At 46.0% G+C, this 25,832-nt stretch overlaps 1 protein-coding gene and 1 long non-coding RNA gene across 2 annotated transcripts in view; one reads left to right on the forward strand and one right to left on the reverse strand.

Annotated features, from left to right (window-relative positions):
• Window positions 1–25,378, forward strand: part of LOC115092326 — a 44,295-nt gene extending 18,917 nt beyond the window's left edge. The window contains exons 3-4 of the long non-coding RNA XR_003856994.1: window positions 25,012–25,067; window positions 25,238–25,378. This is a non-coding gene — a long non-coding RNA (uncharacterized LOC115092326). The remainder of the gene's footprint in view (window positions 1–25,011; window positions 25,068–25,237) is intronic.
• The window catches only part of CFAP47 (cilia and flagella associated protein 47), a 1,765,744-nt gene continuing 1,765,032 nt past the window's right edge, over window positions 25,121–25,832 (reverse strand). The window contains exon 64 of the mRNA XM_029603108.1: window positions 25,121–25,432. Within this exon, the coding sequence (XP_029458968.1) occupies window positions 25,223–25,432 (210 nt within the window). The 3' untranslated portion in view covers window positions 25,121–25,222. The remainder of the gene's footprint in view (window positions 25,433–25,832) is intronic.

Genomic DNA, 25,832 nt, shown 5'->3' on the forward strand with positions numbered 1-25,832 from the left:
CTGTGGGATGGGGTCTCTTCAGGCCATGGCAAAATGGGATCTGCTGCAGCCCCTCCAGGCCTTAGATCTTTGGGCCGTAACAGGATGGGCTCTGCCATGGTCCTGCCAGATCTCTGATCTTCGGGCTGTGGTGGGTTTGGCTCTGCTGCCTTCCTGCTGGGCCTTTGGGCCACAGCAGGATGTGCTCCGCTGGGCCTTTGCTCTTCAGACTGTGGCAGAATGGACTGTGCCACAGCCCTGCTAGGCCTTCACTGTTTGGGCTGCAATGGGATTGGCTGTAATGTGGTCCTGCCGGACCTTTGCTTTTCATATTGCAGCAGGATGAGCTCTGCTGTGGCCCCACCAGACCTTTGCTCTTTGGGCTATGGTGGGATGGATTCCACTATTGTCCTGCTCTTCGACAAGATGAGGCAGATGCCACAGGAGGGAGCACAAAAAAGAAATGTACTGTGACAGCATTCAACTTTCAAAAAGGTGACTATCATACTATCTTGGAAGTCCAGACCAGATGTATTCCACGCAGTAGAAAATGTGGAAGGAAGGCTAAATAACTACCGGCATGATTAAAAGGTGAAGTGAGAAAAGATAATAGCTAAAAGAACATCTTTCAAGAAATGTAAAAGGGATCCAAATGAAGAAAACAGGAAACAGCATAAGCACTGGCAAGTCAGATGCAAGCACTGATAAGAAAGGCAAAGAGAGAATTTGAAAGGAAGCTTACTGTGGAAGCAAAAACTCATAATAAAAACTTTTTCAGGTATGTTCGAGGTAAAAATCCTGTGAGGGAGTCAGTTGGACCATTAGATGATTAAGGCATAAAAGGGGCACTTAGGGATGACAAAGCCATAGCAGAGAGACTAAATTAATTATTTGCTTCCATATTCACTAAGGAAGATGTAAGAGATATACCCATGCCAGTAATGATGTTCAAAGGTGATGATTCAGAAGAACTGAAACAAATCTCAGTGAGCCTGGAAGATGTACTAGGGTAACTTGACAAACTAAAGAGTACCTAATCACCTTTACCAGATGGTATATATCTCAGAGTGCTGAAAGAATGAGAAATGAAATTGCGGAAAAAGGTAAACTATCAGTAACATTATCTATGGCACCTGAAGATTGGAGGGTTGCCAATAAAATGCCAATTTTTAAAAAGGGAGCAAGGGGTGATCCAGGAAATTAAAGACCAGTGAGTCTGATGTCTGTGCCAGGCAAAATGGTAGAAACTATCATAAAGAACAAAATTGCTGAACATATAGATAAGCATAGTTTAATGGGACAAAGCCAACATGGATTTAGCCAAGGGAAATCTTGCCTCACAAATTTGCTACATTTTTCTGAGGGTGTAAATAAACATCTGAATAAAGGTAAGCCATTTGATATAGTGTATCTGGATTTCCAGAAAGAATTTGACAAAGTCCCTCACGAGAGACTTCTTAGGAAATTAAAAAGTCATGGGGTAGGTGGCAATGTCTTGTTGTGGATTGTCATCTGGTTAAAAGATAGAAGACAGAGAGTAGGGCTAAATGGTAAATTTTCCCAATGGAAAAAGGTGAATAGTCCAGTGCCCCTGAGATCTGTTCTGGGACAACTGCTTTATAATGGGGCGGATTTTAAAAGCCCTGCTCGCGTAAATCCGCCCGGATTTACACGAGCAGGGCCTTGCGCGCCGGTGCGCCTATGTTCCATAGGCCTACTGGCGCGCACAGAGCCCCGGGACTCACGTAAGTCCCGGGTTTTTCGAGGGGGGCGTGTCGGATCGGCGCGGCATTTTGGGGGCGGGACGCGGCGTTTCGGGGGCGGGCCCGGGGGTGTGGTTTCAGCCCGGGGCGGTCCGGGGGCGTGGCCGCGCCCTCCGGAACCGCCCCCAGGTCGCGTCTCGGCGCGCTAGCGGCCCGCTGGCGCGCGGGGATTTACTTCTCCCTCCGGGAGGCGTAAATCCCCCGACAAAGTTAGGGGGGGGGGTCTAGATAGGGCCGGGGGGGTGGGTTAGATAGAGGAAGGGAGGGGAAGGTGAGGGGAGGGCGAAAGCGAGTTCCCTCCGAGGCCGCTCCAATTTCGGAGCGGCCTCGGAGGGAATGGCGGCAGGCTGCGCGGCTCGGCGCGCGCCGGCTACACGACATCGGCAGCCTTGCGCGCGCCAATCCTGGATTTTAGCTGATACGCGCGGCTACGCGCGTATCTACTAAAATCAAGCGTACTTTTGTTTGCGCCTGGTGCGCCAACAAAAGTACGCGAAGGCGCACTTTCTTAAAATCTACCCCAATATGTTTATAAATGACCTGCAAATAGGTACAACAAGTGAGTTGATCAAATTTGCCAATGACACCAAATTATTCAAATTTGTTAAATCACAAGAGGATTATGATTGAGAAATTGCAAGAGGACATTGCAAAACTGGGAGACTGGGCATGCAAATGGAAAATTAAAATTAATGTGGACAAGGGCAAAGTGATGCACTTAGGGGCGGATTTTAAAAGCCCTGCTCGCGTAAATCCGCCCGGATTTATACGAGTAGGGCCTTGCGCGCCGGTGCGCCTATGTTCCATAGGCCTACCGGCGCGCGCAGAGCCCCGGGACTCGCGTAAGTCCCGGGGTTTTTCGAGGGGGCGTGTCGGATTGGCGCGGCATATTGGGGGCGGGACGCGGCGTTTCGGGGGCGGCCCGGGGGCATCGTTTCGGCCCGGGGCGGTCCGGGGGCGTGGCCGCGCCCTCCGGAACCGCCCCCAGCTTGCGTCTCGGCGCGCTAGCGGCCCGCTGGCGCGCAGGGATTTACTTCTCCCTCCGGGAGGCGTAAATCCCCCGACAAAGATAGGGGGGGGTCTAGATAGGGCCGGGGGGGTGGGTTAGATAGAGGAAGGGAGGGGAAGGTGAGGGGAGGGCGAAAGCGAGTTCCCTCCGAGGCCGCTCCGATTTCGGAGCGGCCTTGGAGGGAACGGCGGCAGGCTGCGCGGCTCGGCGCGCACCGGCTACACGACATCGGCAGCCTTGCGCGCGCCGATCCTGGATTTTAGCTGATACGCGCGTATCTACTAAAATCAAGCGTACTTTTGTTTGCGCCTGGTGTGCCAACAAAAGTACGCGACGGCGCACTTTCTTAAAATCTACCCCTTAGGGAAGAGTAACCCAAATTATAGCTACAGAATGCAAGTTTCCACATTAGGAGCCACCATTCAGGAAAAAAAAAATCTAGGCATTATCATTGATAATACATTGAAATCTTCTGCTCAGTGTGCAGCAGCAGCAGCCAAGAAAGCAAATAGAATGCTAGGGATTATTAGGAAAGGAATGGAGAATAAAACAGAGAATATCATAAAGCCTCTGTATTGCTCCATGGTGCAACCTCATCCGGTGTATTGTGTGCAGTTCTCGTCACCACATCTCAAAAAAGATATAGCAGAATTAGAAAAGGAAAAAAATATTTCCTGATGTTACTCTGTAGTCTACCCCACAGAGACTTATATCATGGCCCCCCCCCCCCCCCCCCCCTTGTTCTAGAATTTCCTTTCCTTTGAAACAGGTTTGCTTCTTGTGCATTATAAATATCTTTCAGGTATGTAAATCTCTCTGTAATATCTCCCCTGTCTCGCCTCTCCTCTAGGGTAAAGAAGTGTTTTGATTTCAGTGTTTCATCTCATAGAGCGTTTGATGCAGAACCCCCTGCCATTTTGTTAGCTCTTCCCTGAACTGTGTCCATTCTGTCTGTATCCTTCCAGAGGTAAGGCCTCTAGAATTGGACCCAATACTCGTCTAATCAGACCCTTTGGGGGAGGTTTTGAATGGCCTGTGCTAATACTTACAGTGTTTGTGGGCACATTTATCCCATGTTGCTTCTTGCAGACAGTTATGAAAGGGAAAGCACACGCTGATTCCCTTTGAAAATGAACGAGTCTTTACTCTGCACCTGCTATTTGTGTGGACACAGCCTGGAGGGGAGAAGGCAAAATAGCGCTTCTGCATTTGAAAATCAAATGCACGCACAATGTTTTACTCCCTCAACCTAAACCCGCCCTGGGATTCACCTGGTTCTAACCTGGCTAAACGTTGGCCTGCTGTGGACACACACACACACACACACATGCACTGTTAGCTGGGCAGAGAAGGGCAAAATTCATATTAGCCAGGTGAATGGCTTTGGAAAATTCCCTCCTAATGTCTGCAATCAATAATTGATGTCTTAAAAACGCATTGCGCTACGGTAATTTGAAGTGGAGGTGCAACCAGGCAGTAGCAAAACGGGGTTCCAGGCCAGCACTTGCCCAAAACTGCACAAACTGTTCAGGATTGCGGACCCTAAAGCGCCAGGGCGACCTGCCTTTCTCCACGAGCGTCGGTAGTTTCAGGTTCCGTTTTTAACAAAAGCAAGCCTGACGCTGTCTTTTTTTTTTTTTTCTGCAGCTCGGCTGCGTCACCTGCCCAGCTCACGTGTAGATGTTTTTGGTTTTGTTTTTTTTTTTTAATAGCGTGACCTCCTGTCCTATCCCAAGGTGCTTTGTGCTGAAAGAGGTTGCAGGATTAAATTAAGGGCTGCTAAATATCAATGGATAAGGCTGGAGGCAGCGGGAGGGAGGGAGAGATTGCGGAAGAGGACGGAAAGGGAGCAAGAAAGAAGAAGAAGAAGGGGGGAGGGGATGCTGAAGCCGAGAAGGCTCAGGGCTGATGCAACAGCTGAGGAACCGAGGCAGGGGGGGGGGAGACAAGGTCACAGGGGCCACAGAGATTTTTTGACAAAGACGTCTGGCAAATATGCAGATGAGCATGACGGCTGACGGCGATTATCTCGGTGACAACATCGAACTGTGAAATCTGCCTTGTCATTAGCTAATTAATACACAAATAGTCAAATTAATTAGAGCGTTTGCCGGAGATGATGCTTGGCATGCATGAGGAGTCGGGGAGGATGGTGGGGAAGAGACAGGAGAAGCCTGAGGGTCAGAGAGGGGATGAGTGGAGGGAGAGAGGCAGATGGTAAACGGCAGGAGAGTGAGATGACAGAGGAATATTATGTGAGTGGATGACTAAATACGCAGAGGAAAGGTTGGAGTTCGAAATTTTGGCAGCAGTAGTGCCGATCATCAAGGCTTCAGCCTTAGTTCCTGACATCTGCACAACTTTCATAATCATTTCATATTTCAATCACTTAAAAAAAAAAATACTGTATTTATTCACCTTCTGATTATAACAAGGGTTTTGCCCCTGGATGCACTAAGCAATGATGTTTTTTTTAAGGGGAGGGGGGGAGTGTTGCCACGATAGTGGGGCCCCTCCCCCGAAAAAGCATCATGGGGGTATGGTGCATTCTTTTGTTTTTGTGGCCAAACACCACGGGACAAAAGAACGCAGCGCCGACCTCACAGGAACGCCATCGCCTTAAAGGGCCACTGGCCCCCCACCCCAAAAAAAAAAGTCTTATGTAAACGGGGAAGTAGAGCAGGAGTCAGTGCTGTCCCCCATCTCAACCTGGGACTGCCAGTCGAGGCCACTCTAACTTCCACAAAAAGTAAATAAAAAATAAATGTGTGGCAATGGCCCTGGCCCCCCCCCCTTCCCCATCCCCAAAGCTAAAACAGAAAATGTGGCCCTGGCCCCCCACTGTCATACTCCCAACCCCAAAGTGACAGAGATCCCCCCTCAATACCCCCTACCCCCCTCCCAGGTGGCTGAGGTTCGATCCCCAGACCTTGCCCTAGTCACATGGCTGGGGCAAGGTCAGGTCAATGCCATTTTGGAAATGGTGTCAACTGAGCCAGGTGCGAGGCTGCACTCAGCCCCTACGTTGGATCCTTTTAAAGGTTCGGGAGGATGCGGGGGTTTGGGGAGGATGGGAAGAGGTGCTGGGCCCAGGACCCTTTTGTTGTTTTTTGTTTTACTTTTGGGGGGGATCTCTGTCACTTGTGGGGGGATACAGCAGTGGGGGGATAGGGCCATATTTTCTGTTTCAGCTTTGGGGAGGGGGAAGGGGGCTAGGGCCATTGCTGTGTGCTTCTTTTGTTTTCTAACAATATTTTGGGGGAGTCAGGGCCACCTCAACTGGCGGCCACAGACTGAGATGGGGGTCAAAACTGACCCCTGCTCTACCTTCCCATTTGCACACAACTTTTTTTTCTGCCATTCTAAATGTGAGATGGGAGCCTCAGGATCTGCGTTAGAGCTCCGCGCCTCCAGCCTTACATCTAATGCATTTCAAATAGGTGGTGTTATTTTATCACAGCTGACCACCTTCTCATTCAGCTGCAAATAGTTACATCAAATTGACTAGTAGTGACCTTCTTTGCATGCATTTGCATTATTCATGCATGCAAATCACAGGCAAAGAAGGTCATTGTAATAGGGGAGGAAATCTGGGCAGGGAGATGCAAAATATCATGAATATCACGTGATATATGCAATATAACATGCGTTAGAGCAGTAACTTGGCTTGATGCATCACCCAGTTGGTTTGTAAGAGGGATCCAAAAATGCTACATTCTGCGATTTTACAGAAAGCAGAAGCACAAAGGAATAAAAATATCAGTAGAGAATGGGAATAAGGAGGATGATAGTCCAGGGGAAGAGAGATGGATGAGGGAGAAGAAGTTTAAGGTATGGCAGGGAAAAACACAATTCCAATAGTTAGAAGATGCCTTGAGGAGTTATGCTAAAATCCTCAAAATATAGGAAGAATCTCATACATTGCCAGAGATGCTTCCAAGACCCCATCTGCTTCCAATGGAAATGATTAAACTTTCTAATACCATTTACATTTGTCCAACTGAGTTAAAATACATCTTACAGATATTTTCACAGCAAAAGTGCTGGCCTATTGCTGTGTACTGCAGCGCTAACGGGAGCTCTCTTATTTATTTATTTATTTATAATGCCGCCAGCCCTGAGACACTTCAGTTTGCAAAAACCCATAGATTGTGCACCAAAAGTCTTCAGCAATTCATTCATCGAAGGCTTCAGAGAGCGAATGGAGATAGCCGTGCATCTCAGTTTGTATTTGGCAAGGTCAATATTCAGCTGCAGTCAGGGGCATAGGGTCATTGCTGAAGTTGGTGGTGCACCACAAAATTTACTGCTGCCATATGCCCTTCCCTCTGAACTGCCTCCCCAGCCTGCATTAACAACAAAGGCTGGGCCCAAAATGTCCCCTTTGACACTCTAATCCACATTACATTGAGCCAGCCATTGATGATGATGTTAGGCTGGGGAAGGCAGTTCAGAGTGTTGGCAGGCTGGAGCGGTAGCAGGGCTTTACTTTATCAGTAACTGATGTCGGCAGTGAGGGCCAGCTCAAGGCAATCTGCTGCCTGAGGTGAGGGATGAGATGGCCCTCTCCCACCACCAAGGTACTCAGAAGGGATGCACTCTCCAAGATACAGGCCCTCACTAAGTTACCATACAAAACAAAATTCAAATTCTGGTGTCATCTCATTAACAGCTGTTCCCCTGCTCTTCAACCTTCCCCCTCCTCTCCTCTTCCCCTGTACTGTCCTTTCTCTCCCTCTGCCCCAACGGGCACCTCTAAGCCAGTCGGGCTGCAACTTAAACACTGGCACCTCCTTCCCCTCTGCAGCCTATGGTCAAACATCCCCTTTGGAACCGTGGGGCTCTGCATCTACGGAGCCCCATTTGGTTCAAACATCTGCGGTTAGAACTGCATGGGGGGCCAGAGAGTGCTAAGAACAGAGACTCACTGTTCCAACACAGGATGTTTCACCGCGAAGCTGCAGGAGGAAGGTGGTCGCTGGTGCTTAAGATGCAACCCAACCAGCTTAGAGGTACTGGTTGGGGGAGAGAAGAGCAGGAAATCAATGGGACTAAGGGGAAGATCAGAGGCAAATGGGAGGCAGGGATTGGTGGTGGGATTGACTAGGGTTGCCAGCATTCAATGGTGAAAATTCTGAACACTTGGACCCGAGGAGTAAAATGTTTATGTATGTCTTTCCACTTATATTTTAAACATATGTAACCCAATACAGACTCTGCCCCCACCCACTCTCTTGTCTTTTTTATTTAATACCACACTTCACCCACCACTGCCATCCCAGGGCCAGTGCAAGGATATTAGGTTCACTAGGCAAAGCTCACAGCCTTGCGTGACCCCTCCCCACACACAGGTAAAAATTATGCAGTTATAATAGATTCAAAATACAGTCTTCTGAGGCAAAAATATCCAAACACGTATGTTATCAGGCCCATATTCAGCTACTGCACTGCATGGCTCTGCTAATTAGCTGGATATACTTATTTGGCTAACTACTGCTGTATATTATTCAATGGCATAGCCATGCCACTGAATATAGCCATTATCTTAAAGTTAGCCGGATAAGTACATCTGGCCAATGATTAATAACTCAAATTAACATTTTTAAAATTTACCAAACCAACAAAATATTTCAAAACAGCACACAGAGCAAATTAAAATAGGGCTAAAAAATATCCCTCATACTCCATACCTGGGAACTTATGATTTCCAGTCACCCTGAGATTGTCCTGGATTAGTTGGGAAGGAGGATACATAATTTATCCTCTCTCCCTCATATACACACACACCCCAACAAACACATTAATTTGTTCTCTCTCACACAGTTCACTCTCATGCACATTCCCTCTCTCACACTCACTAATTCTCCCTCCCTCACTCTCACACAGATAGGCTCTTTCTCCCTGCCTCTCTAACACACATACACACAAGCTTTCTCTCACTCATTGGCACTCATTGTTTCACACACACACAAGCTCTCTCTCTCTTACTCACTGGCGCTGTCTCCCTCATTCTTCCACACTCAAGCTCTCTCTCTCACTCACTGATGCTCTATCCACTAACTCTCACATACTCAAGTGCTCTCTCTCTCACTGGTGCACTCTCCCTCATTCTCACACACACACACACATGTTCTCTCAGTCTCCTAGACACAAGCTCTCACTCATTGGCACTCTTTCCCTCTCACATACAAACAAGCTGTCTCATACTCACCCTCTCTCGCGCACACAAATTCTCACTCGCTGGCGCTCTCTCCCTCACGCTCACGCATGGCACTTTCTCTCTCTCATACATACACACAAGCTGTCTCACATTCTCCCTCTCACAAACACACAAACTCTCACTGCTGGCGCTCCCTCCCTCTCTCACACACACATACACAAGCTCTCGCTCACTCACAGGCACTCTCACACTTGGGCCTCAGCTTCAGCATGCTGACACCCCACTGGGCTTTTTCTTATGAACTGCAAAGAAGCAGGAGAGGAGGTGTCAATGGACCACTGGGCCTTTCCTTGTTCACCGAGGGCATCAGGAGGGAAGGTATCAATGGCCCTATTGGGCTTTTCCTTGTTCACTGCAAGCAGGAGAGAAGGTGTTGTTGGCCCTGCTGGGCCTTTATATGTTGCGCGGTAGGCAGGAAGGGAGATACTGACAGACCAATAGGCCAGAGTGCACAAGAAAAGGACCACTGGGGCCGCTGACACCTCTCCTCCATGGACGGGAGGAAAGATGCCGGCAGCCCTGATGGCCTTTTCTAATGTTCCTCGGGCAAGGCAGGAGGAGAAGTGTCGGCAGCCCTGATGAGCCTATTCTTATGCACCATGGATGGGATGGGAGGAAAGGTGCCGGCGGTCCCAATGGGCCTTTTCGTGTTTACCGCAGACGGAACAGTAGAAGAGGTGCCGGCGGTCCCAATGGGCCTTTTCTTGTATACCGAAGCCAGGAGGAGAGGTGACGGTGGCTGAAGGAGGAGATTCAGGGCATGGGCTGTTGCTGCAACAGAGTAAGGTAGAGCCCGCAGGCAAATTTTCAATGGTAGTGTAGCATCACCATAGGCTGTGGAGAGAAACCGCAACTTTTTCAGGCTAGATACGAGATGCGGGTGTCAACGTAGCTACTGCGCTGGACTGGAGGGTTAAAATCCAGACAATTTTCAGACATTTTAGCCCTTCATCTGGCTACAGTGACAGCGTGGAAAGTCAGTGGTGCACGTCACAATCTTTTTTAAAGTTGGTTGTCCCTGTGCACTACTGTGCACTATGGACATTATGCCCCCGGCTGCAGTCCATAAACTTATCTGGCTTACTATACATGGACATTTAGCAGCACAGGCTCTCTGATGAATTTCCCCAGCTACCTTGAATACTGTGTACAATTCTGATCGCCGCATCTCAAAAAAGATATAGTTGCGATAAAGAAGGTACAGAGAAGGGCAACCAAAATGATAAAGGGGATGGAACAGCTCCCCTATGAAGAAAGACTAAAGAGGTTAGGACTTTTCAGCTTGGAGAAGAGACGGCTGAGGGGGGATATGATAGAGTTGAATAAAATCATGAGAGGTCTAGAACAGGTAAATGTGAATCGGTTATCTACTCTTTCGGATAATAGAAAGACTAGGGGGCACTCCATGAAGTTAGCATGTGGCACGTTTAAAACTAATCGGAGAAAGTTCTTTTTCACTTAATGCACAATTAAACTCTGGAATTTGTTGCCAGAGGATGTGGTTAGTGCAGTTAGTGTAGCTGGGTTTAAAAAAGGATTGATAAGTTCTTGGAGGAGAAGTCCATTACCTGCTATTAATTAAGTTGACACAGAAAATAGCCACTGCTATTACTAGCAACAGTAGAATGGGATAGACTTAGCATTTGGGTACTTGCCAGATTCTTATGGCCTGGATTGGCCACTGTTGGAAACAGGATGTTGGGCTTGATGGACCCTTGGTCTGACCCAGTATGGCATGTTCTTATGTTCCTTATGTTACATTAAAGTTAGACTGATAGTAGACTTGGCCTTAAGCACTCCCCCCCCCCCCCCAAGCCTGTCCCCAAGTTAGCCAGATAACTTTTTAGCTGCTTAAAAAGTTATCCAATATCCATCAAACTCAGGACCAGTCAGCACAGTGGGATTTTAAAATCCTACAATTTGTCCGGCTAAATCCAAATGTAACCATTCAAATGTGCTGAATATTGTCCTCGGTATGTGTCTAATGCATCATTTGACAAAAGATCACCTAGACAAAAGTAAAATAGAAATCACAGGCTTTCATTGGATGCATTGATACATGACAGCCTTAAATATTTTGCTAGTTCTGAGGGACAATGCAGGGGCATTATCTTATTATGAAAAGAATATACATTATGCAACAGTATAAGATTTCTGTAAAGGCTTTGACCATAATCCAGCAAATATGCAATTTGCTCTTTGTGAAAAAAATATTACACAAACAAATGTAAGCTGATGATAATTGGTTGTGACATCAAGAATTATTTATGATTTCTAAAATGAACACATTGAAACCACCTAGCGTGAATATTACACAAAACATTTCTTGGTTTTCTTGTAAAATTGCATTAGAATTAATCCCCCGCTGTACATCAATTGTTGCTGAAAATTATTATAATTTAAAGATGACACAAATTACCTTGGCATTTTCAGATTTTTCATTTAACTATTGTCAGGATCTGAATATTTGTGATCGAAATGAATCTGAACTGGTGGAGAAGGAATAAAAATTAAGTGATGTGATTATTGTCCACGACACTTGCATACTGGGAATTGCAATAGCCTGTTTTCAGGTTTCTTCTTGCATAAGCAGGTCTATGTGACATGAAAGTGGAGCTTTTTATACAGGCAGTGACTGTCGATGCTGTAATGTAACTCTCAGTGCCACTAGACTGACACTGAGCACACGCACCTGCTTCTCAGCCTGATCCATGTACAGGATCTGAGGATTGTCCCTTCTTGGGAACATGTACAATATGGGGTGAGGGGGGTAGGAGTTTCAGAATCTTAATATTCTGCCATCTGACCCCACTGGGGACCAGATGATCTTTGGACCATTACCGAAACAGGAAGATCAAATTTCCTGCTATACAAATAGTGAACCAATGGGAACCTGAAGACTGGAGGATAGCTAATGTAACCCCCAGATTTAAAAAGGGCTCCAGGGGCGATCCAGGAAGAATATTGGAAAGTATTCTAAACATCAAAATCACAGAACATATAGAAAGACATGGTTTAATGGAACAAAGTCAGCATGGCTTTACCCAGGGCAAGTCTTGCCTCACAAATCTGCTTCACCTTTTTGAAGGAGTTAATAAACATGTGGATAAAGGTGAACCTGTAGATGCAATGTACTTGGATTTTCAAAAGGCATTTGACAAAGTTCCTCATGAGAGGCTTCTAGGAAAAGTAAAAAGTCATGGGATAGGTGGCGATGTCCTTTCGTGGATTACAAACTGGTTAAAAGACAGGAAACAGAGAGTAGGATTAAATGGACAATTTTCTCAGTGGAAGGAAGTGGACAGTGGAGTGCCTCAGGGATCTGTATTGGGACCCTTACTTTTCAATATATTTATAAATGATCTGGAAAGAAATATGACAAGTGAGATAATCAAATTTGTAGATGATACAAAATTGTTCAGAGTAATTAAATCACAAGCAGATTGTGATAAATTGCAGGAAGACCTTGTGAGACTTGAAAATTGGGCATCGAAATGGCAGATGAAATTTAATGTGGATAAGTGCAAGGTGATGCATATAGGCAAAAATAATCCATGCTATAGCTACACAATGTTAGTTTCCATATTAGGTGCTACTACCCAAGAAAGAGATCAAGGCATCATAGTGGATAACACATTGAAATCATCGATTCAGTGTGCTGCGGCAGTCAAAAAAGCAAACAATGTTGGGAATTATTAGAAAGGGAATGCTGAATAAAATGGAAAATATCATTATGCCTCTGTATCGCTCCATGGTGAGACCGCACCTTGAATACTGTGTACAATTCTGGTCGCCGCATCTCAAAAAAGATATAATTGCGATGGAGAAGGTACAGAGAAGGGCGACCAAAATGATAAAGGGAATGGGACAGCTCCCCTATGAGGAAAGACTAAAGAGGTTAGGACTTTTCAGCTTGGAGAAGAGATGGCTGAGGGGGGATATGATAGAGGTGTTTAAAATCATGAGAGGTCTAGAACGGGTAGATGTGAATCGGTTTTTTACTCTTTCGGATAATAGAAAGACTAGGGGGCACTCCATGAAGTTAGCATGTGGCTCATTTAAAACTAATCGGAGAAAGTTCTTTTTCACTCAACGCACAATTAAACTCTGGAATTTGTTGCCAGAAGATGTGGTTAGTGCAGTTAGAATAGCTGTGTTTAAAAAAGGATTGGATAAGTTCTTGGAGAAGTCCATTACCTGCTATTAATTAAGTTGACTTAGATAATAACCACCGCTATTACTAGCAACGGTAACATGGGATAGACTTAGTTTTTGGGTTGGCCACTGTTGGAAACAGGATGCTGGGCTTGATGGACCCTTGGTCTGACCCAGTAAGGCATGTTCTTATGTTCTTAACAACCATGGACTAAGTTTAATCAGTAATGCATGTGTAAATCTGTATTTAATCTCAGAAGTTTTATTGAATATAGTTGCAGTCTATTCTATACAAGTTTGTGATTTATCACTAATGCATGTTACAATATTTAATATAGACATGCCTTCAATACTAGCTGCCTGTGTGCTGCTTGGCTTGCAAGGGTAGAATGGAAGTTTATTGAAAGCAGAACAAGCAGAAAATGCTAAACTTTGGATCTTAAAGTGTTAGGGATAATGTGGCAAAGTAGTCAATGAAAAGGAACCATTTTGACTAATTAAAACATCTTTATGGTAGCGGTAACTATGTTTATACATTTGCAAATATCAGATCTCTACCAGGTATTACAAGGACAGTGTACTGTACTGTTCTGACAGGGCTGAAAATTAAAACTTGATAGGATAGGCCTGGAACACACTGAGGTCCTCTCAGTCCTTTCAGTGTTATATGTACCAGGCAGCTGTCAACCATGTTTTCAGAACAACTGCTTACTGGAAACTGTGCCTCATCATTCATGTCTCTTGAAGGTCTCATGAAGCCACCTCCTTTCAGACCCAGCGTCTGCACACTCATCACACTGACATAAACAGCAGATGGGAGCAAAATAAGCTAGAAAAGGGCCACAGATTTCTTACTCCTGTAGCAAAACAAGGGCCCAGGGAGGAGCTGATGATTTAGCTTCCCTGATGCGCAGCTTGATATGGAAACAGAGGACCACTCTGAAGGACTGGGCGGAATTAGGACAGTCAGATTTGAAGCAGTGCAGCTTCTTCCCTTGTCTTTAATATCCTGCAAGTTCTGGAAGGAAAAATATTCCATAGGAGAAAAAGTGTGCAAGCACATATCGCTGCAAAATGCATTTTTGCCCCAGAGGCTAAATTCACATATCAGGCATTTCTTGCACATGGTTTCACTAAAGAATTTTGTTCCTTTCCAGCAGTGGCAGGAATTTCAAAATTGTGCAAAATTGGAATCTGAGCTGAGAAATTGGGGGTGATACAATAAGAGGGGAACGGCCTAGAATATTAATTTTTCTAGCGATGAATGTGTCACTTAGGCAAACTGTTCTTAATTATTTAACTGTGTTTGACTTAATGAAAGTAACTTATCAGTAAGAATTATTAAAGACTTATGCAAATGTGATTAATGCTGCCTCTAACTAAATGGCCCATTACTGAAATCGCGAAAGAAAAAAAAAACATTTGTTCAGAAAGCCAAGAGAAAAAATATAAAGATTAGCATTTTCAAAGTAGAGAATTTCTTGGAAAGTTGAAATGCATTGAAAGTATGTTAAATCCTATATTAGAAACTGCAGAAAATGATTCAACATTATGCATTTTTCTAGCAATACACAAGCACTGTTGCGGTAGAAGCCAGGCTGAGCATTGTTTGGAAAGATAACCAGTTCTTTATAAGATGGTGCATGAAAGGAAGGGATATATAGCAGGCATGTAGAGAGAAGGCACACTTTATACTGACATTGGCACAAATACTACTTAGAGGCGTAGGTCCCTGCATTTAAAGAATACTGCATTTGTGTTTCTCTGTGTGCAGTTCTAACAATACATAAGATGCCATATTGTAGATCAAGCAGACAGGTCTTCTCCTCCTCTGGATATGTGTGATGTGTCCACACATAAGACACCCTAGGAAAAGATGTTTTAATATAGCTCTGATGCAGACTATCCAGTCAAAACATGGTCGTTTTGGGTCTGTTCTTATAATGTTTGATGTTAGGTCTTGATTATTTATATGCATGTTACATTATTAAAGAAGGCATACCATATTTCTGGGTGCCAAACTTTATTTAATCATTATTATTATGTGTTTTTAATTATTTTTATATTTTTATTGCTACTATTACTCATTATTCTTTCTTTTATTCTGAATATTTAATCCTTTCATTCACTATGTTATATTTATGGATTTTCTACCTTGTAGGTGTACCCCTGATGTTTATAATTTTGATTGGGGTTTTTCAGCCTCTCTCCTTTCTCTTGTAAAATGTTAGCAAACCTTTAAAATTAAGAATCAAGCTCTTGCAGTCACATAGTTCATGCACAGAGGAAAAAGGCAGGGTCCCTCTATAATGGTGCAGCTCAAACTGCCCAGATACTCATTTTTGTTTTAGACCAGTTGTTTTCATTATTTTTTTAAAAGTAGTGAACTTGGATCCACAGGGGCTAGAATAGTAGAGATGACAAAATTCTTTATATGTGGGGCTGCAGGCCAATGACAGCATGTCCCTACCAGTCTCTCTCAACCGGCTACCCACCCCCCCCCCACCAACATTTAAGGATCATCAGTTTCTATCCCATGCCCTTTTGTTATGCTCAGGCTTGTGAACCCTTGGGCCGATGGGAGGATGGTATACCTTAGGAGGTGGATCCGTAGGTTCTCCCATCGGCTGACCCTCGGCACTGGAGACTGAGATGGCAGTGGAGGCAGACGAGGAGTTGTGACGTCGAGGAGGCAACTGAGTCTTCACCACTGGAAGCCCGCGGTCCCCCCAGGAGGAGCCCATAGGGACCCGGGCCGCTGGGACTTAGGTGGGCCCTTGGAGACGATGGACCAGAAGAAGTCCGAGGTCAAGTGCCAGAGGGTCGTTGCTTACCAGTCCGAGGTCACACACCAAGGGATCGCCGCTTGCCAGTCCGAAGTCACACACCAGGAATCACCGCTTGCCAATCCGAAGTCAGGAACCAGGAATCACTAAGACGAGACAGGAACCAAGAAGCAAGGATCCAAAGCACAAGAAGACTCACAGAAGCAAGCAGACCTGACCAATGAGAAACGTTGCCAAGTCAAAGAATGAGCAGAGGAAGTCTCCTTATATACTTCCTCTGCTCTGGCTCATTGAACACAGGTCCCTTTAAATCTAGTGAGGAGGCGAGGCTTCTCGCCTAAAGATGGTGGTGGCCATCTTGAATTCCCGGCCCGCGGAGGAAGCCGCCTGTCGCCGCGAGGAGGGAGCAGGGACGGCTCCCAAGCCCGGCGACCATCATGGACACTCGTGCCGGCGCGCGGGGACCACAGGCCTCAGACTCCCGCGACCCACCCGATGCTGCCTCGGCGGCCCGTCGGTCCAGGTCAGGTGGGGGACGCGGTCGCGGCCGTCTCGGCTGCGGAACACAACACTTTTTATGTCATTAACCTCTTCTGAAAGGACATTCCAGGCATCCACCACCCTTTCTGTAAAGAAATATTTCCTAATGTTGGTTCTGAGTCGTCCCTTCTGGAGTTTCTTATTGTGACCCCTAATTCTGCAGTTTCTTTTCTAACAGAAAAGGTTCGAAGTTCATGCATCATATACAACTTTCAGGTATCTGAAGGTCTTTATCATATCTCCCCTGTACCTCCTCTCTTCCAGGGTATACATATTCAGATCCTTTAGCCTGTCCTCATTGGTCTTCCGATACAGACCCCCATAGCATTTTGGTTGCCCATCTCTGGAACTCCTCCATCCTGTCTCTGTCCATTTTGAGATATGGTCTCTAGAACTGAACACAATACTCCAAGTGACGCCTCCCAAGGATTTGCTCAAGGGCATTATCACCTCCTTTTTCTTCTGTTTATTCCTCTCTCTAAGCAGTCCTGCATTTCTCCTGCTTTAGGTAAGGAATCATTCTCTCTCTCGATCTCTCAGCCCACTCTGTCCCACCATTCTTCTGGGTAATTCACTGTCTATGCTATACCTGTTTTGTGTTAGATCAATCAGAGTGTGTGTGCCTGTGTATGTGAATTTGGCCTGTTGCTACCTGCAGTGTACCTGTTCTGTGGTAGGGCAGTGTGTGTGTGTGTGTGTGTGTGAGGGAAGTTTGCACTGCAGACCTACTCATCATAGAAAACACACACACACACACACGCAGGGATTGCTCCTATGCTGTAGACTCAAAGCTCAACACAAAAAGTAGCTGTGCCACATTTGATTTGCTCTCATTGAATTTCAGAAATTAAAAAATATCTAAGGAAAATTATGCCAGTGTTCTGGAAGTGATTAAAACCCCAATAAACTCTTCATCCAGTCCAGCTTAGCTTGTCATTGTTACGTTTGGGCAGTGAACTGGTGTAGTGAACACCACCTTCAGGAGTGACTCCAGGTGGAGAGAGACAGGGATAGCTGGAAGGTCTCTGATGATGGCTGGGAAGGAATGTGATGCGGCAGGAGTGTATGGAGCTGGGCGATGGCTGTGATATATGGAGCAGAGTACTGGCTGGGAACAAAGCCATAGTCCAGGCAGGGTCAAGGCAGTTGGCAGGCAAATAGAGTCAAGGTCCAGGCAGGGTCACAAGAACCTTATAGCAAGACAGAGAGCCCGAAGGCCACACACACACACGACAAGGGAGAGGGCCCGAAGGCCACGCACACACAGCAAGGCAGGAGACCCGAAGGCCACACACACAGAGCAAGGCAGGAGACCCGAAGGCCACACACACACACACACACAGTAAGGCAAGGCAAGGCAGAAGGCCCGAAGGCCACACACATGCAGCAAGGCAAGACAAGGCAAAAGGCCCGAAGGCCACACACAGCAAGGCAAGGCAGAAGGCCCGAAGGCCACACACAGCAGCATGGCAAGACAAGGCAGAAGGCCCGAAGGCCACACACAGCAAGGCAAGGCAGAAGGCCCGAAGGCCACACACAGCAGCAAGGCAAGACAAGGCAGAAGGCCCGAAGGCCACACACAGCAAGGCAAGGCTAGAGCAGGGAGCCTAACGAGCTCGATGCCGAAGCACTGGAGTCTTGGGTAGGCAGGGTTATAAAGGAACATCCAGGGCATAGAGCAGATGGATTGGGCCAGCCAGGAAAGCCTGCTCTTGAAGGACCCCTGGTGGTGAGGGGGTTGCACAGCAGCCATAGCCGTAACAGTCATGGCTTTCCATATCACAAACTCCTGTTCTATTACTCCTCTTTTTCCCCACAACTCACTCTGCCACTGCCTAGAAATTGCCATTCTTCCCTCAATTCCCCAGCCCAGAGAGATTCAGAGATGCTTCTCTTTCCCAGAGCTGATTTCAGACTGGACATCCATAGCACAGCCAGGTGAGGACGGCTGCAAATGGCAGAAGAGAGTGACTGGACTGGACTGGAGCAGAAGTAGCTTCAGTGCCATTGGGAAGCTTTGATCAGTGGCAGTGACTCTGTGCAGGCAGCCACAGCTCTTCTGCATGTGGCTCCAGTTCTTTCTCCTCCATGGCTGAATCAAAAATGTTACAGGCACATGGACACTGGGGCCAAGCCGGCCAGCTCTGATTGGTTGAATCCACACATTATGCCTGCCAGGCATAAGACATTCAACCAATCAGAGCTCAATCTGCTCAGATCCCATGTTCACGCCTCCATTTGTGTGGCTGCCCTGCTGGACTGTAGGGGCTGATGATGAACTTATCACAAATGGAAAGAGCAGGAGCCGCAGGAGGAGGCCACAGGAGCTGCCAGTGACTCGTAAGCCTCACACTGAAGAATGCCGGATTGGGCTAACCTCTTTTTAGTGAATTTTATGACAAAGAAGGTGCTTTTGGGTTGTCCATCTGTTCATGCATTTAAGTCATTGCTGTCACAGGCAGGAGGTAGCAGTGGGTAGGCAAACAAACCCAGAACACAAGTTTTGGTGGAGAAGCTGACGGCAGAAAAGAACAGTAGGGCTAGTAGGGTTTCCGGGCCCTGCCAGCCAAAGAGGGAGCAGTGCTGGTTGCCAAGGTGGAGGCTGTTGGGTAAAATGGTGGGAAGAGGGAGATGGGGGCAAAAAAGGATGGAGGAGAACAGGGAGGGCAAGGAAGGGGGAGTTGATGGTGAAAAGAGAGTGAACATAGGGGAGTGAAGAGGGTGCAATACGAAGTGGGTGGGGAAGGGAGATTGTACTACCCATCCCCCTATCCACACCCTCCCTTCCGCACACTTCTGGGACCCGCTTTCCCCAACACCCATATCCTTTCCTTCTCCCTACACTCCCATCCAGTCAATCTCGCTCTATACCCCTCCCTTCCTCCAGAAAAACTACAAGGTCCTCACACAGACACATACTTACACTCACAGCCAGAGTAATTGTAACACATGCATGCAGGTCCTGGGATCATGAAATGCCCTCTTTTAAGTTACCATGTCATTCTAGACGTGTTTTTAAGTGAACTTTTCATGCTCACAACAGAACTGTAGAACAGGAACTCTGAATCCGGATCTAAAACAATGTGCTTCCTTCTTGGGCTCACTTGGCCTGGTAAACATCTGAGTTGCCTAATGCAAGAGAAATCTTCTAAATGTTAATGATATATGTCTATTGTATCAAGATTCCTGTACCTGATATTACTACTTACAACTCTGAACAGCAGTATTACAACTGCATTGGGCTTCCTAGGAAACTTGGGTAGCATGAATACAATGATGCTTAAAACCTGAACAGCAGTGGGAGAGAAGGCTCTAGGCTAATCTACATGGAGTGTCTATAGTTAAAACCCCAAATATTAAGGAGCATTTGGACAACCGTCTCACAAATTTTAGTGGCTGTGGGGATTGTTACAAAGCTTGGTAATAAGACAAAGAAGGGGGCCTGAGCAGCGCCTGTGCAAAGCTACTACATAACCCAGTAAAAGGGCTTTTTGAATGTTGTGCGCCCTAGAAGTGCCTACAAGTGTGCACAATTCAAAGGGAAGGAATGCTCCTACTTTTCCTTTAAGAACTGGTGCAAAGCCCGCAGATATACTTTGCCCAAAAACATACAGTTTTGAATATTAAACTTTGTTTTGTATATATTCATTTGTCATCTCAGTAACAAATGACACAAACTCCCTTCATTACTAGGCACAATGTGATGTAACACAAAACTCTGGATAACATTTACTCAAAACCCATATAGAAAACCTCCCATACCAAAACACCACTAACTCCCAGAACTCAAACAGTCGCAACACTACTTATGAAAAGGTAGCAATGAAAATATTACATTGGGCCCTAGAACAGCATTAATATTCTTCCCAGCAAGAAAAAGGAGTGGTCTAAGAGCAATGGGCTTAGAACCAGGGAAACTCCTTGTGACCTTGAGCAATTCACTTTGGGGCGGATTTTCAGAGCCCTGCTCGCGTAAATCCGCCCAAAACCGGGCGGATTTATGCGAGCAGGGCCCTGCGCGCCGGGAAGCCTATTTTACATAGGCCTCCCGGCGCGCGCAGAGCCCCGGGACTCGCGTAAGTCCCGGGGTTCTCCGAGGGGGGCGTGTCGGGGGCGGGCCCGGTCGTCGCGGCGTTTCGGGGGCGTGTCGGCAGCGTTTTGGGGGCGGGTACGGGGGCGTGGCTACAGCCCGGGGCGGTCCGGGGGCGTGGCCATGCCCTCCGTACCCGCCCCCAGGTCGCGGCCGGGCGCGCAGGAGGCCCGCTCGCGCGCGGGGATTTACTTCTCCCTCCGGGAGGCGTAAATCCCCGGAGAAAGGTAAGGGGGGGGGGTGTAGACAGGGCCGGGGGGGTGGGTTAGGTAGAGGAAGGGAGGGGAAGGTGAGGGGAGGGCATTAGAGGATTCCCTCCAAGGCCGCTCCGATTTCGGAGCGGCCTTGGAGGGAACGGGGGTAGGCTGCGCGGCTCGGCGCGCACCGGCTATACAAAATCGATAGCCTTGCGCGCGCCGATCCAGGTTTTTAGCAGATACGCGCGGCTCCGCGCGTATCTACTAAAATCCAGCGTACTTTTGTTTGCGCCTGGAGCGCAAACAAAAGTAGGCTATTCACGCGCCTTTTAAAATCCGCCCCTTTATCTCCTACTGCCTCGGATACCCACTTAGACTGAAAGCTTTTTGGGGAAGGGACTTGTACCTGAATTTGAAAAATGCTGTAAGCCATCTTGAGCATTATTTATAAAGGCAGGTTAAAAATCCATATGTGTTATTAGCAATACACCTCCTATTGGGAAAACAGAAAAAGCTGAAGTATACAGAAACTACACATTAGCAGAATACCTCATGCTAGTCATCCACATAGAACACAGTATAACCCTCACCAAATGCAAAAAATGTGACCACAAATTCTAAACGGAAATATATTGACAAAAACTGAACTCTTGTTTGCACCAGCAGCTTCTCCTCTTCCCTGCAGGACAAGAGGGAAGGGAGAAACAAGAAGAAAGAGGCTGGTTTAGGCAGCAAAGTGAATCTTCTGTCCATGCTACTCTCACATCCCTCCCTTTCTGGTCCCTGCAAAGGAGGGGAAGAGATGGATTATGGAGCAGAGTGGTTCTTCTTTGCTCTGCTCTGTGCTCTTTCTTCCAACCCTTCCTATTCCCTGCATATTGCCTCGGAGGAGAGGGGCTGGAGCAGGAAGCAGAGGGCTATTCCCTGCTTCGTGAGATTCAGGGCATTGATCTGTAGAGCCATTGAGTACAGTCTTGTAGGCTCATGTAAAGTAAAATCACTGGTGCCACCCTCAAAATTGGTGTGGTCTAGCTAATTTCCTGCCTAATGGAACCACCAGCCCTGGGTGTCAGCTTAAGTATTGGTTTTTCAAGAAACAAAGTTGAAGATGGCAAAGCCTAAAATACCTGCTGAGGTAGTGAAGGCCATTACTGTAACAGATTTGGGGCAGAACAAACAGTAGTGATCGGTGTGTCAAGGGCTTTTTATTGGTATATTGCCCGACTCTGGCTGAGTTTCGTCTCGCAGGAGCTGCCTCAGGGGCTACTGTACCAATGGTTACTTGTCTTATGTCACACTTCAATGTTATAACATTACAACATGTTAATTGTGAATCCTTAGTAATTAAAGTGCAGTCAGTGCTTTCAAATTGGAATGCCAAAATTTGTGGAGTTTATTTCTGAAAAATCTGTGTCACGTAGTTGGGGCATACTTAGGACAGATATGGAGGGCAGTGGTAGGAAAAAGGCTGAGAGGTCAGGTAAAAGACATGGAGAGTGCTGATTTGTGTATGAGAATTTATATGGTCCTCTGCCCAGTGTGGCAGAAAACCAGAAGACTCTCAGCTGGGCCAATTGATCTTTAGCTCCCATCATGCTCAGCACCCTTCCCCTCTTTTTCCAACTGCTCTCACTCACACACCGTCAGCCTTAAATATATAATTATGTTTAGCAGCTTTTTATACCTGCTCTGAATTTTGGGAAATAGACCTGTAATACGCCTTTAAGTGTGGGTGCTAACACCCTCATTTTGTGGTTTGAGCTTCTGACAGAACTGGCTACGTCTGTGAAGATGGAATGCTGGACACACATCCACAGCGAAGCTCTTGCTAAATCCCAAACTGAAGCACTTTTATCCTGTGTTTTGTTACATAAACTAATGAATTGTTTGAGACTGGACAGCAGTCTATGGCCTGTTTACTAAAGGGGAATTTTAAAATTTGAGCGTGTGCCAAAACCGGGAGATTTGCGAGCAGATCCGGCTGGTGCGCATCCGAGTATATGCGAATCTCCCAGTATGCGTGCAATAAGAAGTTGCAAAAGGGGGCGGGGTATGGATGTGGTCTGGACGGGCAGGGGCAGGACATGGGCATTCCAGGACCTTAGCATGAAATGTGTGCTTAAGTATTTACGTTCCCCAGCGCACGCCGGGGTCCCCTGTTGCGTAACTTTACTACTGCCATGGATGGTGTGTAAGTAATAAAATAAAAAAAATCTAGGCTATTCAGAAGGGCTAACAGGTAAACGGGAGGCTTTTAAACTAGGGGGTTAGGAAGCCTTCTCCCTTACCTGGGCGAACTGGGAATGAACTGGGGAAACTGGTAATTGAGTCTGTGCACGTGTCTACTAAAATCGCGGTAGAGGCATTTGATCGTATATGTACATGCATATGGCCTATTTTATACCACGCACGCATATATGTGCCTGTTATAAAATATCTGTGTCCTTGGCGTACATGTGCGCCACACACTGGAATCAAACTTGCTGTCTAAGCTTTTTTCCCTTAGATACAGACTAGGAGAAAAGCCTTAGTAATTCAGACCCCGTTTTCGATCTTCATAGAAGGTGAGTTAAAAAGGTTGCAGTATTTCAAACTGTTGCATGTGCTAGGAGGGCTGGCAAACTCAGAGCATGGCTAGTCTGAAATCCAATTTAACATTATTAAAGCATTTCAAGCTTTCCATCAGGGCTACAATTTGATATTGCTCAGGGACTAACCTAATCACTGTCCTGATACAATACCTAGTGAGTGAGTGAGTGATAGGTTATGACTCTATACCTATCTACTGCATTTGTACCTAAAAGATTAAAATTGCTTGAAAAACGTGGCATGATCTACTGATTACTTCATAAACGTGATCCTCTGCTACTATGAATTACTTTAAGGATGGATGTTACTATGATACTGAAAACCAATATAAAGAACCCCCTTTATCTACAGAACTAAACAGAAACAATGACAGCTGATAAAGAGGCCATGACCCTTCTGCAGTACCCCACTGCCCACCCAATCTCTGACCGTCCCAGTTCCTCACAACGTGTTTATTTCATGCTTTCCTGCGTTCTGATACATGGGAGGCTGTGACATTTCTCAGCCACCCTTTCCCAGTTAGATGGCTCCTCAGTCGATCCCAAAAGGGTCTCATGTTTTGACCACTCTAGACTCACCTTTCTGCTGAAAACTGCTTGCTCCAGGTGCATTATTTATACCTTATGACAGTGTAAACTGCAGCATGAAGGCTGGTGGGGAGGGGGGGGAGCATCTGGTTATGATGGAAGGGTCCTCTACCCCACATTCCCCCTCCCTATTTCCCCTCATCATCTGCTGTAGAAAGGGAGCAGCACTTTCTTAGTTCCAGTCCCGTGGTTTGATCTGCATGGTTCCCAGTACTACTGTCATATCTCGCTCTATTCACATGGCTATGATTCTGAGTCTCTTTTCATAGGGGCTTTTGATGCAGACCCTTCCTAATGAATTTCCCTACATATTTACACAATTTTTCACATGGCTTTAGAAAAACTATGTATGTTAGTTTTTTACCTCTAAAATGGACAATCTGATTTATCTGTTCAAAATGTATCTCCACATGAAAGATTTTGAAAAAGACAAACCAGTGCAAAAATGTCAGGTTTATTGGAGCTCTGTGTTATTTTCATTACCTGTGCTTCCAACCTTAAAGAAAACCTACTCTGAAAATCAGACAATGATGGGAGACAAAATCATTGGGGAGCCAGCAGACAGGCATGACTGACTTAATTTCCTATACCCTATAAACAGTAGCCTGCTGTGAGCTTTCCCATCGTAGGGCCATTTCAAATGTACGTTTGCCTCCAGGCGATTGCAATGATAGTGGCTAGGTCACCTCCAATGCAGATTTGCCCTTGGCATGTACATCACAGCCCAAGATAAAAAGCATGGGTGGCCATCATCATCATTTTTATTAAAAACCACCTTTCCATTTTGGCAGTGCCCAAGGCAAGCTTACAACAATAATTAAACACAATTAAAATCAAGAGAACATCTTTGTCTGAGTACAGAGATTATGATTAGTTAAGGTCAGAGTGGAGATGAGCACGGGTTCTCTAGTTGGCCCAGTTCCATACGCTTACTAGCAGATTCTTCTACCAATCTCGGGACAGTTCCAGGTGCTCTTACAACCAGCAAAATGTGGCAGGGCAGAGGAGGCTGAGAAACTGTGCTTTTTTTGTAAACTTAAAGAGATTAAATGGGATCATGCTATGAAGCGGACTTCATAATTGCCTTTTCTTTCAGAAGACGTCTTATCTATTTTTCCATGTCATTGAATGGGCCAAGGGTTAGCAGTTAAGGTAAACACCAGACTATTCCAAACACAATTAACACAAGATTTTCTTTTGCAGGTAGTCTGCATTTTATTTTTATTATACAAATGTTATGTTTTAGTCAAAATATAGTAGCGTAGCAAAAGTGAGCATCAGAAATAAAAGTGAATACAAGTATGGTCTTATTTTGTTCTTAGGACGAGAGAAGCTCCCTTGATGGGTGAAGACACAGCAGTGGTCACCAGCTTCAGATTTTCTCGGATGAAGTTGCGCTGTTTGACTGTAGCGGATCGTATATGGCCCCTGGAATCGGTTTTTGCTAATACATTAGTAGGTGGGAAAGTTTGTGGAGGAAGGCCATTGATCTCGTATGTCCACTGCATCGTTGCCGTCTGAAAAAGAAAAGTTAGCAATGAGGATAGGCCAGATATAAAGCACCCAGGGCCTAGTAAACTGAAGTATGTAAGAACTAATTAACAAAATGTGTTAATTAGGAAAGCATCCAAAGCTCGCCATGGAAGGTGCTTGAAAGTCAGAAAAGTGGAACTACATCCATAATGAAAAACATAAACATGTAAAATAGACAATGGGGAACAGTACATGATCAGAACAGAAGGAAATGAATTACCGACGCGTACTAATCACCCCTGTCCCTGCCTTCAATTTCTCTTGCTTTCTTTTGTTGGCAAAAGAGTACATGCACATGGACCTTTTATGTGAACAATCTTCTGGTGAAATATGTTCGTCTAGAGAGGTTTGTTTTTACTCATTCAAATATAATCAATAAAGGTT

This window comes from Rhinatrema bivittatum, chromosome 5, assembly GCF_901001135.1.
Source record: "Rhinatrema bivittatum chromosome 5, aRhiBiv1.1, whole genome shotgun sequence".
Classification (NCBI taxonomy): domain Eukaryota; kingdom Metazoa; phylum Chordata; class Amphibia; order Gymnophiona; family Rhinatrematidae; genus Rhinatrema; species Rhinatrema bivittatum.